Source organism: Tenebrio molitor, chromosome 2, assembly GCF_963966145.1.
Source record: "Tenebrio molitor chromosome 2, icTenMoli1.1, whole genome shotgun sequence".
NCBI lineage: Eukaryota > Metazoa > Arthropoda > Insecta > Coleoptera > Tenebrionidae > Tenebrio > Tenebrio molitor.
The window spans coordinates 1,761,889-1,773,556 of record NC_091047.1 but is presented as its reverse complement, the minus strand read 5'-3'; the positions used below and the strand labels follow the sequence as shown (position 1 = coordinate 1,773,556).

Here is an 11,668-nt window from a genome sequence, read left to right as displayed (position 1 = left end):
TTTGTTTTTGGGTCAACACAAACGCTAAATCCGTACGATTTTCATTTATTGTAATTCATTATTTACATTAAGAAGCGCGCAATATATTATATACAGTTGTTCCATTATCGGCATAACAATCTACCCCGCGGGCGCGAGCAGGCCGACGTTTGTCGCCCGGTCCGCAATAATTTACAAAAACACAGTTGCCACAACTTGAAAAATTTCATATCACAATTTTTAAACTCGATCAAATACAACGAAAAAACGTCAACAGTCCACATTTCAAATGTGCAAACGGAAACAATAAATTTATTAAATACGAAACATGGGAATGTTTGCGTAATTGGCTAGGAAACCGTCGAGGTTAGCTCCAGGTCAAGTCGTAGCCCTTCCAGTTCAGATTCGGAGCTAGGTGCACCGTTCGTCCGTTGTAGTGGAAAGTGACGATTCCTCGATACGCCGTGCGTGGAACGCCGCTCTACAACAACACTTGAGCAAAAATTCAAACGATCGCCGAGAAAATCGAAACCTTGAAGTCGTCCATGAGCCCCAATTTTTTCGTGATCAACTTGTACTCGTCTTTTGTGCGGTAGACGATTCGAACGGGCCCCTCGTGAGCAATTTTCCCATCTTTCAACTCCTGGTAACTGACTATCACGCTTTGGTAAACATCTCGAATGAACTCCTTGTCGTAGACGTCTTTTACTAGATAACTTAAATTCATTTTCGTAAAAGGCACAAACTTTTCGTTCAGTTTTATGTATTTCAGGTGCTTTTCGAAAAACATTCCGCTAAAAATAGAACAATTATGCTCGACCTTGGTCGGGGACAGTTGCAAAGCGCCACCTCGCGGCCATCACCGGACACAAGGTTTGATGACCGCAGCTGTCGCGCTTTTCCTGCACAACAAAACGAACAATAATTACTTTGAGACTCCCGTTTTTCCGAAAGTCCTCGTTCTCGATAGCTCGGGCCTTACGCAGGCTCGGCCCTTCCTCTGCAGCGGGTCCCTGATCCAGTCGTCCCAATAAGCCCTAGGCCACTTGGTGTACAGCTCCAACCACAACGCTTTCGTCAACATCCACCCCAGACCCGGGAAAAAGTCCGTCCTGTACAGCAAATCGGGCCGCTCCTGGTCCACCAGACCCTCTTTGCCGTTGTCGTTCCACGCGGAAATGCACCAGAGCGACTGATCCCGCATCAGAATGGGATAAGTACCTAGGAAATATTCAAAGAAGTCTGGCGCCACCTCCAGATCATCTACAAAAGCTCGAGTCGAATTTTTGTCAATTTTTTTTCATAAAATCGAGACCTTCAACTATGATGACCGTACTAAAATTAAAATTGAAGAACATTTGGTTGAGAGCCCATCCGTAGTGCCGCGCGATTTTGAAGTACCCCTTGAATTTCTTCTCCTTGGGGGGCACTTGAATATCCGATTGGTCCGGCTGCTGGATCAGGGACACCTGAGACCCGTATCTTTTTATAGTGTCGGTGGTTTCTTGATGGTTACAGTCCTAAAAACATACCGACGGAAACATTTGCTCGAGTCAGGTCAGGTCACAACAGGTCTTACTTGACTAACTATAATAGGAAACTTATCAGGGTCAGGTCTGTATTGTATCAGCCTATCTAGACATTTACTGACGCTAACTCTATTGCAAGCGAATACTAGTATCGGTAATTTGACGTCTTGAAACTGCTTCGTGTGGCTGGACGCCTCTTGCGATTTTTTCCGTTCCAAAAAGCGTCGGGCGTCATGGATCATGTCATTGTTGCTTTTGAATTGCTCGGATATGCCTTGTTCGAGTATCATGATTTGTCTGTCGACGTTACCATTCGTCTCGCTCTTATTACTTGACAAGTGTGTGAGAAATGCAAAATATAACACCGAAGCCCAAGTTATCAAACATAATCCTAGTATCAAATTTGTGCGTTTCAGTCGCATGTTAAGTCTATTATCTTAGAGTGTTCCTATCCTACGACAACGCGATAAATCAAACGAATAAAGTGGACCACCACCGTCTTACCTGCAAAGTCATAATGTTTTGTATTTTGATTTCTATCACTGCCGGATGTTCGAACACATTGCGGACGTCCTATTGTTCGGCGCACAACGACGAATTAACATCTAACACGTAACATTTTATCACATTAATGCATTCCAACTTTTGGGAAGATCGCACAAACGTCACCATCACTGACACCTGAGCGACCTGCTTTATCGGCCACTCAAAAAAATTCAAACCCTCAAGAAATATTGGGGCAAAACGTCTCTTTGAAACGGAGATTTGGAATTTTCTAGCTCCCAGCATCGAACGCAACTACGATTGCCGCAAAATTCCATTTATCGAGTTTTTGGAAAGTTATCAATGAAAAATGTGTCTTGTTGACATTCGTGATGGATGCAAATTGCCCGTTGTGCAAAGCGCAAACAACCAAGCATAAAATTGTTAAATATAACTGGACGAAGTGGTTATTTAAGTACCATCACGAGATACAGTTGTGTGCTGAATACTAACGAGAAAGGTGTAGGAATCCGTCGACAGTGAAGGATGAGGATTATCTTACAAAACGGGGGTCGATTTGTAGTCCCGGTTTGAGGTTATGTTATTGTCAACAATGAAGTAGTGTTATCGTGGTGTTAAAATGCAGCAACGCGAAGAAAAGCAGCTCGAGTCCGCGCTGGACTCGATAATTCAGCGCGTCAACGACCTGAAATCTTCGATCGCCTCCATGATTTTCAAGCTCGAGAACGAATACGAAACCCTGAACTGGCCCACCTTCCTAGACAACTATGCCCTGATGTCCGGCCAGCTGACCTCCCTGTCCAAAGTCCTCAGCCACGACAAGTGCCCCGCGCTCCGCAACCTCACGGTGCTGCCCTTGCTGCTGTCCCCCGAGAGGGACGACCAACTGGCCCAAATGACGGAACACAGAGTGACCACGTTCGCTCACGACCTGGTCCCGGACTACCTCCGGACGAAGCTGGAGCCGATGGCCGAGAGCAAGATGATGCAATTGGAGCACAAAGCGTCGACGCTCTCGTTCGAAAACGCGCAGGTAAGTGCGTTTCTCGTTCTTCAGTTTTTGTAACTTGCGGTTGCAGAAACAAATCGCCGCGTACCAGAAAGTGGTGTCGCACGTGTGGGAGCTCGTCAGCAAAGCGAGGGAGGAGTGGGAGGTGGAGTCGTCGGCGCGAGGGAGCACCCAGCAGAACTCCAGCGTGGCGGACACGCATCTGCTCGTGGCGGCCGTGGGGATGGGCAAGGGGCTCAAGATGGGGGCGAACCCCAACGGCCAGCCCAACCAGACGTCGGGGGGGATGATGGTGGCGCCGCAAGGGCGACCCGGGGGCACCCCCGGACAGATACCGGCGAACGCTCAGGCGATGGCGACCAAAGCGCCCTCTGCCATCAAGACCAACATCAAAAGTGCCACCCAGATCCACCCGTACGGCCGATAAACGTACCAAATAATTTGCGAACTGTATACGGAGATATATTTATTAGATATAATAAACTTACAAAAATAACTAATTGTAACAGTGGAAACAAAGATAAACACTTAGGGCGTAATCGAGTAGAGATTATAAAAAGCATTAATTTCATAGACTATTCTATCAACAACTGATCGAAGAGGTGTAAGTGGTCGGAACGGGTGTCTGGAGAGTTGTTTTTTTCCCAAGAAGTAAGTACGGTGGAACTCATAAATTATGACATTTTTCGTAAGTGTCTAGTACGTGCTACGCATAATAAAATATAAAACATATAACATTTACACATAATACTTGCGGGACCCAGTCGAACGAGGAAAAGAAACAATTCAAAAAAAAACAAACAAATAGTATTTTCTATAACGTAACGCAACGCAGGGACTGGACCTCCTGTACGTATAATACGCATCTAAAATAATAACAAACAACAAACAAAATACTCTTGTGCACGATATTGCAACTATCCTATGGTCGTATTTTCCTTAAATGGCAAGAGATTTTTCCTAAATTTTTGTTCCCTATGTACATGCAACGTGATAGGTTAAAAGAATTCAACTCTTTATACTCTCTAATTTGTTAATAGAACTTTCTTTTTTAAAATACTGACCAACAATTCATAGTATGTACAATAAATATGTTTTTCTAAGTTTTTTTTCACGATTTCACTCTAAAATCAACTTATCATAATTATTATTCCGTTCGTGTGTATTGCACAATTTGATCACTGACGAAACGCAATAGTATTCGAACAATTCCGGTTGTTTAACAAATCAATCTACAAGAGACGTTCCGAAAGGCACCTCAGTTGCGTCATAATTCAAGTAAGCAACAGTGACGTCAGTCAGTACTTCAACGCAATTAGACTTAACGAAAACGAAAACAGAGTATTATGCGGTTAATGAGATTGTCTGTGCGACTCTAGTTGCCAGTTAGTCGGGGGGAAGGTAGCTGAACAGCTTGAACTTGTTGCGAATGTGTGGTCGGACATCCTCTTTCTGAAACGAGACAACGAACAAAATTACACAGTCGGCTTATCTCTTATCGCATCCGAAACGTTTGCACCCCCACCGCGAACTTAAACAATCTCGCCCGAAAATCAACAAACGAGTTAAATTTAGATCCGTTAAACGTATTTTTCTTGTTTTCGGAAATCTACATCCAATCTGGAATCTTCACGGTGGCCCCGAGTTGGGCGCCAAATGCAGAACCGCCAACCTTCGACGGTCAAATTTAGAAAAGTCACGCCATGTTCAAATCTAGCAGTCGACGTTACGACTTATCAATTTAACATTCTTCAAAATTATCGACTCCTCGAATATCAAAACAACACTCGATTGCAGATAAATCAAATTCCTTGGCGTCGGACGACGCATTCTTGCTTCAAGCAGTGGCTCCGAAACTTTGGAAGTTTCTAGAGAGAGTTTCTTCCACAAAAGAAATATTCTTTGATAAATCAATTTTAATTATTTTATAAAAATATCTTTTATAAATTGTTAATAAGTTACAACAGCGAACGTCTTTCTGACTTTCATGACCTGAGTTTGGAAACCACCGGTTCAAGGAATTCGAATGGAAGGAGACCTCGTCTCGGGCCCCGTATTGGGCGCCAAAGGGAACGACGTGACTCACCATTTGCACTAGGTTTTCTAAAAATGGTAACAACTTCAACAGTTCCGAATCGGTCCTGTCCACGAACCAGCTCTCGATGGGTATGCCGTTGTTTAGCTGCAAACACAATCGGTGTGAATCCCTGGATCGCCTCTGCGGCTCAAGAATCTTACGTGGTAACCGAAGGCCTGCGGTGAATTGTCGATAATGATCGTTTTGGACAGATCCCTGCCGAGTATCGATAGATCTTTGATGTAGTTGCCGTTGACGCAGACGCAGTGCTCCCTGAACAACCTGTACTTGATCCACTTCCGCTCGGGGTCCAGCAGGTTCAGCAGCTTGTCCGCGTAGACCCTCTTGGAGGCCGTGAACAAGATGACCTCGAACATCTGCGACACCCTCTCCATGAACTCGCGGAAGTAGGGGCGCGTCCGCACGTAAACCGTGTAGGAGCAGTCTTGGAAGAGGACAGGAAAGTGGAAACTGGCGTCGGACAGTTCTTGGAGGCTGCAGTGGACCAGCGTCTCGTCGAGATCGAGGACGAGGCTGAACTCGGGGCTGGAGCGCGTCTTGAGGGGCAGCGCCGGACACTTGGACCGCATGTCGAAGGTGAGCGGCGGCAGGTGCTTGATGAAAAGGTACGGGTCGAACGCCTCCCACGTGTCCTCGACTTCGACGTGCTCCGGCTGTTTGTCAAGGCGGTCCTCGCCCTCGGGGGCGACGCTCGAGATCATGTGGCCGTCGGGGATGGTGACCGGGTAGAGGGTGGTGTAGTCGTAGACGACGTTGGCCATGTTGCTTTGGGCCATCTCCTCGTCGAGCATGTTGGTGAACTCCTGGGTGTTGACGTTGTTCAAGTCGTTCACGTCGAACTGCACGTCCTGGTAGTCGTCCCTCAGCGGGCCGTACTCGTAGTACATCGTCTCGCAGATCTTCTCCGAGAAGACGTCGAAGTTGTACTTGTCGCAGGGCTTCTTCTCGTGGACCAGCACCCCCGCGGGGTAGTCCGGGTGGGCGAGCCCCTCCTCGCACGCCATCGCCAGACCGGCGCCGAAGCTGGAATACTCGATTTCCTTCGGAAGATCGGAATTTAAAACTAGCTCTGGTGTTTTCTCATAAGAAACGGCGTTGTTCGCCTCAAAGTACTCGAAGCACTTCAGGTCCACCTCCAGGTTGGGGCCCCCCTTCTCGGGGCCGAATTCGGGGACCACCTGCGCTTGGTAGTTCTCCTTGCATTCGTCGGAGAGAGGCGGCGCGGCCGCCTTCGCCTTCGGCCTCCCGCCGCCGCCGACCTTGCCCTTCCGCACCCTGCGGATCCTGTTGAGGCAGATCGCACGGAAGTTCTTCCGTTTCTCACTGCGGAGCCACATCTCGCCAATCCATCTATCTGCAAGCCGAAATCCCCAGTGAAAAACCGCGGTGGCGGCGGTATTTCGAAAAACCGCCACGCGCCAACTTCGACCTTGTGTCGCTGCGGTTTCAGGCGACTTTGGCGGGCGTCCCGAGCTTCCCGCCTTGTCAAAAATCAAAATAAACCCGCGACGGCGACGTCCGCCGCGCGAATTCCGCCCCCGAACGCGCCCCAGACGGCGACGCGGAACGCTTGTTTACAAACACTTTTCGGCTTTTAAACCGCAGCGTTGCCGAATTCGGCGGTTTGGCGGCGTTCGAGACGAAAACGCGCCGCCTCGACGGTGGAACGTGCATGCACTTACCTTGCCGCCAAAGTCGACGCCCTCCGCTCCGCTATTTCAATGTATCGAAAGTTTTCATTTTGGGAAAAATGATGATGCCGTAAAACACAAAGCACTATATCAAAATGGCGTCCCACGCGATTTATATTGATAGTGATGGTGTACGCATGCGCCGCTCGTACAAACGCAGGTTGACGAGACAGGTAAAAATGCAGGTGAATTCGTCGGGATTTTTTTATTTTTCGACGAGAAATCGAAGGGGGGACGGGCGGCGCATGCATTTTTAACTCTTTTTGACCCCGCGACCGCTAAATGTCAAACCAAAGTCGTCTACGACGATTTTCGGCTGGATTGTTACCCAACAAAGCGACAATAAAGACACTAGTCGGGGAGCAACAGTTTTGCGCACTCTTCTCTTCATTAAAATATGTTACGAGATGTCGTGACGCCAACGAACCGACATTCTGAACAAAACACATCGAAACTGTCCAAATTTAAGAAGAAATTCCAGTCAAACAGACTCCAACTCGTTTATTTGTTGACGGGACAAGCCGTACCAATTATAAATAAACCAAAAAAAAAGTTACCAAACCACCATCTGGGCTTTAACAATTAAAAACAATCCATCATTATAATTTAATACAAAAATCGAAAAACATGACTTATTAGTCGTTACACAAACAAATTATTCCATAACTCACCCTCTTGAAAACAAGTAAGGTTATGTTTTTGTTTACTATTTTTTTATGACTTCCTGTGTTTTTTCCCTTGTTTGGAACGGGCCAAATTCATCACTGATAAATGAATTCGCCCCAAAAATTTTAGTCCTTCAAATTTCTATCTGCAATTCTGCATGCCAAGATGGAAGTAGTGAGGTGGCAGCTTTCTCTAGAAAGAGATAACGCTCCACAAGTACCGTTACTTAAACTGTTTACAGCATGTTCGCATCATGAATTTTTGTGAGAATGGCAGAAAAAATTGCACCCACACCCAAAAGGTACCAAATAATATTTTACAAACACACTGTAAAACAATTTTTTTAGCTCTTGGTGGCTGATTTTTGGAGCCGTTTGTGCTCTTACTGTGGCGACGAGGTTTCACAAAATTGCAGAACCCGACCACGTTTGGTTCGTTTTTTTTTTTCACTTTTACGGTATTCTGAATTGAATAAACATTTCAGCTGGGATGAGACCCATTTTGGAAAAATGGGCAGTTGGTACATCAACAGAACATTTTTTTTTGACGTACACCCGCCCCTGGGCAAGGTACTTCTACTTGATAAATAATTTTTTACTAATAACGAGTCTAGATGCTTATAGGACTTTCTGGATATCTGACAGGCTATGACGGCACTTTCGCTTTCGATAAACCCGGCGATAAATACGAAAATACCAGATATGTGGGAATGAGAGTGGTAAATTGTTGAAATTGTACAATTAATCGTCAATTATCGACAGTTTTGCACAGCTCTGGGGGCATCGCTGGTCCCGATGTCGTTCCTAGCGGTAGACGAAATGACGCAATCAATCACAGCCGCTACTTTCGCCTCCCTTCTGATTCTCTTCGGTAACAATAAACTCATTCACAAATCACATTCACTGACTCAGACTTACAGATGTAGGAATACTGACCCTCACCCAATACATTCTCTTGGACCCGATCCTATTGTGTTTCATAATGGGCTCGGTACTGGGGGCTGTGAAAGTCTCGTCCACGCGACTTGCCGAATTTTCGACGCCCTGGTGGCTTTGGCTCGGTTTTACCGGCACCATGTTGGCCTGCTGCATTTCAGTGAAATTCGTGGGGCTCTTTGTTGTTTTGCTCGTGGGACTGATGACGATCGCCGACTTGTGGAACATACTTGGAGACATGTCCCGACCCGTGGTAAGTCGACGAGAACCTAATTCCGCGAATATCTTCCCCACTACGATCACAAATCTGCACGGGTTGAGGTTAGGTTTTTGACGGTTGACACAATTTTGAAGGTTAGATTCACGGTAAACCACTCTCAAGCAAAGAATGCTGCAAATAATCACAAATAAATAGTCCCAATCTCAATTTTATGGTGGTGACGCAGCATGTTCGCAATTACAGCCGCAAACAGGCTGTGTCGGGTGATAAATTTGAGTGTGCCGAAAAGTAGGGTTAGGTTGCTTAACTTGAGGGCCGCACCGGCGGATGTTCGCTGTCTGTGCACGTCCGCTGTTAATTACAAGAAAAATGAGAAACTAGCTGCAAGAATAGTGAACGCGACCCCATTTTCGATCCAGCCGTACTTGAAACTTATGCGATTGGACAGACCCATCGGTACGTGGTTGTTGTACTGGCCTTGCGGATGGGGCATAGCCTCGGCGGCCTCGCCCGGGTGCCTCCCCGACCCCTACATGCTAGCTCTCTTCGGTACGGGGGCCATCATCATGAGGGGCGCCGGTTGCACCATCAACGACATGTGGGACCGCGACATCGACTGCAAAGTGGCGCGGACCAAAGACAGACCTCTGGTCAACGGTGACATCTCGATGCGGTCCGCGTGGGTGTTCCTCGCCGGTCAGTTGAGCGTGGGCCTCGCGATTCTCTTACAGCTGAACTGGTACAGTATTTTCCTGGGCGCCAGTTCCTTGAGTCTAGTCATAAGTTACCCCCTGATGAAGCGGTTCACCTATTGGCCCCAGTTCGTCCTGGGCCTCACCTTCAACTGGGGCGTACTCTTAGGATACAGCGCCATCAAGGGTCACGTCGACTTGCCGATTTGCTTGCCCCTCTACCTTGCCTCCGTCTGTTGGACCATAGTCTACGACACGATCTACGCCCATCAAGACAAACTCGACGATCTCAAAGTGGGCATCAAGTCGACGGCGCTCAAATTCGACAAAGACACCAAACTGTGGTTGGGCGGGTTCAGTACCGTGATGATGGGGGCGGTGGTACTTTCGGGAGTCATGAATCAGATGGCGTGGCCGTATTACGCCGCCGCCGCTCTGGTCTCGACGCACCTCGCCGCACAACTCGCCACCCTCGACATAGACAATCCCGGCGATTGTGCCAACAAGTTCATATCGAACGCTCAAGTCGGCTTTATCATGTTTTGCGGGATCGTGCTGGGGACTTTGTTCAAGAGGGACAAAGAGAAGAGCGACAAAACCAAAACAATGATTCCTCTAATGTCATAGTTATGTAATTCGTTGAATAAACGTGTTGATTTTTTTCGTGTTTTTTTCTCGATTAGATGGCGACCGTTAAGCATTTGGTGGCGCGAGGGGCTTTCCTGATTCTGTGGCCGGTGCTCCTCTACGTCGCTTTTTTCTACGTTCACTTGACAGTGCTGAACAGGAGCGGCAACGGCGACGGTTTCTACAGCTCAGCGTTTCAGTCCCAACTGATCGGCAACAGCTTGCACAATGCCAGCATGCCCCGGCAGGTGGCTTACGGGGCCGTAATCACCTTGAAAAACCACCGCACGGGGGGCGGCTACTTGCACTCTCACTACCACCTCTATCCCGAGAACGTAGGAGCGAGGCAACAACAGGTCAGGTCAGGTCAGGTCACCAAAACGGTACACTTGAAGCGCGTTTCCTCTAGATCACGACTTACACCCACAAAGACGACAACAACAAGTGGCTCGTCAAGAAGTACAACACCGAAGACACGGGCGGCGTCACCGTGGTGCGCAGCGGTGACTTGGTCCGTCTGGAGCACGTCCCCACCAAACGCAACTTGCACTCGCACAAAGAGCAAGCCCCCGTCACCAAGAAGCACTATCAGGTCACCGGATACGGCGAGAACGGGACGGGGGACGCGAACGACGTCTGGAAAATCAGCATCGTGGGAGCCAAGGATGGCACCGAGGTCACGGCGGTCAGCAGCAAGTTAAAATTCGTGCACTACCTCCAGTCCTGCGTCCTCACGACCAGTGGCAAACAACTGCCCAAGTGGGCCTACGAGCAACAGGAAGTTTCGTGCAACCCCAATCTGAGAGACCCGAACGGAATCTGGAACGTGGAGGAGAATGTCTTCGAAAAATGTCGGTGAAAAAAACTTTTTTTTTTCTTACGAAAGTGTAATTCGGTTTTTAGTGCCCAACGTGAGCTTCGAGGTCTACGCCCCGAGTTTCTTGGAGCGGTTCTTGGAGTCCCACGCCGTGATGTTTCAAGGCAACGCCGGTTTGAAGCCCAAAGAGGGGGAGATCACGTCGAGGCCGTGGCAGTGGCCCATCAACTACAGAGTACGCTCATGACGTCGCCGCTTCCGGTACTAATGACACCTTTGCAGGGGCAATTCTTCTCGGGTTCTACCTACAGGGTGTATCTCTTGGGGAACCCCGTGATCTGGTGGGGCAACTTGGTCTTCCTCTTGATTTTCGTTTGCGTTTTTGGGGCCAACGCGATTCGGCAGCAGCGCGGTTACATCAAGTCGTTTTCGGAGGCGCACAAAGAGAAATTGGCGGCTTGTGCGTGGCTCTTCCTGGGATGGTTGTTGCACTACGTCCCGTTCTGGGCCATGGGACGAGTCCTCTACTTTCATCATTACTTCCCGGCGCTGCTGTTCAGTTCAATGATCACAGGTAGACGTCCCTCCGGTACTGTTTTCCCTCTGTATCAATTTATTGCAGGTATCATCGTCGACTATTTGTTAGAGGAAGTGCCACAGTTTTTTAACGAGAAATTTGGCAACACCGTTTACCACACCATGGTGGCTCTGGTGCTGTCCACGATGGTGTACAGCTTTTATTTATTCGCCCCCCTGACTTACGGCATGAGCGGCCCCAACGCCAACGAGCCGAACTCCACCATGTACGGGCTGAAGTGGCTGGACACTTGGGAGTTTTGACATTTTTTGTGCAGATTTTTTTAAATAAAAAGCCGTAAAACAAAAACGTTTATTATTTCAA

General features: G+C 48.0%; 5 protein-coding genes across 10 annotated transcripts; 3 read left to right on the top strand and 2 right to left on the bottom strand.

The window, feature by feature from the left end:
* Positions 1 to 29: 29 nt before the first annotated feature.
* Positions 30 to 2,174, bottom strand: Mgat1 (alpha-1,3-mannosyl-glycoprotein 2-beta-N-acetylglucosaminyltransferase). 2 transcript variants are annotated; one of them, XM_069037200.1, is made up of 6 exons: positions 2,013 to 2,174; positions 1,559 to 1,956; positions 1,295 to 1,499; positions 909 to 1,242; positions 512 to 773; positions 30 to 460 (listed from the first exon to the last, which is right to left on the bottom strand). In XM_069037200.1, the coding sequence occupies exons 2-6, from the start codon at positions 1,928 to 1,930 to the stop codon at positions 347 to 349; spliced, it is 1,287 nt and encodes a 428-aa protein (XP_068893301.1). In that variant the 5' UTR covers positions 1,931 to 1,956; positions 2,013 to 2,174; the 3' UTR covers positions 30 to 346. The 2 variants fall into 2 exon arrangements, with proteins under 2 accessions (XP_068893301.1, XP_068893300.1); XM_069037199.1 differs by having other exon boundaries at positions 1,559 to 1,961; positions 2,013 to 2,173.
* Positions 2,175 to 2,409: 235 nt separating this feature from the next.
* Positions 2,410 to 3,826, top strand: MED8 (mediator complex subunit 8). Its single transcript, XM_069037212.1, has 2 exons — positions 2,410 to 3,045; positions 3,092 to 3,826. The coding sequence occupies exons 1-2, from the start codon at positions 2,632 to 2,634 to the stop codon at positions 3,446 to 3,448; spliced, it is 771 nt and encodes a 256-aa protein (XP_068893313.1). The 5' UTR covers positions 2,410 to 2,631; the 3' UTR covers positions 3,449 to 3,826.
* LOC138122830 (CTD small phosphatase-like protein 2) lies at positions 3,475 to 8,552 on the bottom strand. Of its 2 annotated transcripts, none has more exons than XM_069037198.1 (4): positions 8,412 to 8,552; positions 5,260 to 6,473; positions 5,108 to 5,203; positions 3,475 to 4,473 (listed from the first exon to the last, which is right to left on the bottom strand). In XM_069037198.1, the coding sequence occupies exons 2-4, from the start codon at positions 6,454 to 6,456 to the stop codon at positions 4,408 to 4,410; spliced, it is 1,359 nt and encodes a 452-aa protein (XP_068893299.1). In that variant the 5' UTR covers positions 6,457 to 6,473; positions 8,412 to 8,552; the 3' UTR covers positions 3,475 to 4,407. The 2 variants fall into 2 exon arrangements, with proteins under 2 accessions (XP_068893299.1, XP_068893298.1); XM_069037197.1 differs by lacking the exon at positions 8,412 to 8,552 and adding an exon at positions 6,802 to 6,957.
* On the top strand, positions 7,609 to 11,653 carry tw (Protein O-mannosyl-transferase 2). Of its 4 annotated transcripts, XM_069037180.1 has the most exons (11): positions 7,609 to 7,777; positions 7,824 to 7,907; positions 7,961 to 8,045; positions 8,090 to 8,194; positions 8,238 to 8,346; positions 8,396 to 8,664; positions 10,007 to 10,306; positions 10,360 to 10,801; positions 10,854 to 11,002; positions 11,050 to 11,341; positions 11,390 to 11,653. In XM_069037180.1, the coding sequence occupies exons 1-11, from the start codon at positions 7,746 to 7,748 to the stop codon at positions 11,605 to 11,607; spliced, it is 2,085 nt and encodes a 694-aa protein (XP_068893281.1). In that variant the 5' UTR covers positions 7,609 to 7,745; the 3' UTR covers positions 11,608 to 11,653. The 4 variants fall into 4 exon arrangements, with proteins under 4 accessions (XP_068893281.1, XP_068893283.1, XP_068893282.1 ...); XM_069037182.1 differs by lacking the exon at positions 7,609 to 7,777 and having other exon boundaries at positions 7,892 to 7,907; positions 8,100 to 8,194; positions 8,248 to 8,346; XM_069037181.1 differs by lacking the exon at positions 7,609 to 7,777 and having other exon boundaries at positions 7,892 to 7,907; positions 8,100 to 8,194.
* Coq2 (ubiquinone biosynthesis protein COQ2, mitochondrial) lies at positions 8,732 to 9,984 on the top strand. Its single transcript, XM_069037205.1, has one exon. It carries the CDS (start codon positions 8,859 to 8,861, stop codon positions 9,948 to 9,950), a length of 1,092 nt encoding a protein of 363 aa, XP_068893306.1. The 5' UTR covers positions 8,732 to 8,858; the 3' UTR covers positions 9,951 to 9,984.
* Positions 11,654 to 11,668: the final 15 nt, after the last annotated feature.

Bases quoted from the DNA above. Each gene is read 5' to 3' on its own strand.
- Mgat1 (XM_069037200.1), bottom strand. From the start codon at position 1,930: ATGCGACTGAAACGCACAAATTTGATACTAGGATTATGTTTGATAACT. The intron at 1,243-1,294 runs GTCTCGATTTTA...GAGCTTTTGTAG, and splicing joins TACGGTCATCATAGTTGAAG to ATGATCTGGAGGTGGCGCCA. The intron at 461-511 runs GTTTCGATTTTC...GTGTTGTTGTAG, and splicing joins GGCTCATGGACGACTTCAAG to AGCGGCGTTCCACGCACGGC.
- MED8 (XM_069037212.1), top strand. From the start codon at position 2,632: ATGCAGCAACGCGAAGAAAAGCAGCTCGAGTCCGCGCTGGACTCGATA. The intron at 3,046-3,091 runs GTAAGTGCGTTT...TTGCGGTTGCAG, and splicing joins TCTCGTTCGAAAACGCGCAG to AAACAAATCGCCGCGTACCA.
- LOC138122830 (XM_069037198.1), bottom strand. From the start codon at position 6,456: ATGTGGCTCCGCAGTGAGAAACGGAAGAACTTCCGTGCGATCTGCCTC. The intron at 5,204-5,259 runs GTAAGATTCTTG...TTGTGTTTGCAG, and splicing joins CGCAGGCCTTCGGTTACCAC to CTAAACAACGGCATACCCAT. The intron at 4,474-5,107 runs GTGAGTCACGTC...GTCTCGTTTCAG, and splicing joins TAGAAAACCTAGTGCAAATG to AAAGAGGATGTCCGACCACA.
- tw (XM_069037180.1), top strand. From the start codon at position 7,746: ATGGCAGAAAAAATTGCACCCACACCCAAAAG. The intron at 8,347-8,395 runs GTAACAATAAAC...TCAGACTTACAG, and splicing joins CTCCCTTCTGATTCTCTTCG to ATGTAGGAATACTGACCCTC. The intron at 11,342-11,389 runs GTAGACGTCCCT...AATTTATTGCAG, and splicing joins GTTCAGTTCAATGATCACAG to GTATCATCGTCGACTATTTG.
- Coq2 (XM_069037205.1), top strand. From the start codon at position 8,859: ATGTTCGCAATTACAGCCGCAAACAGGCTGTGTCGGGTGATAAATTTG.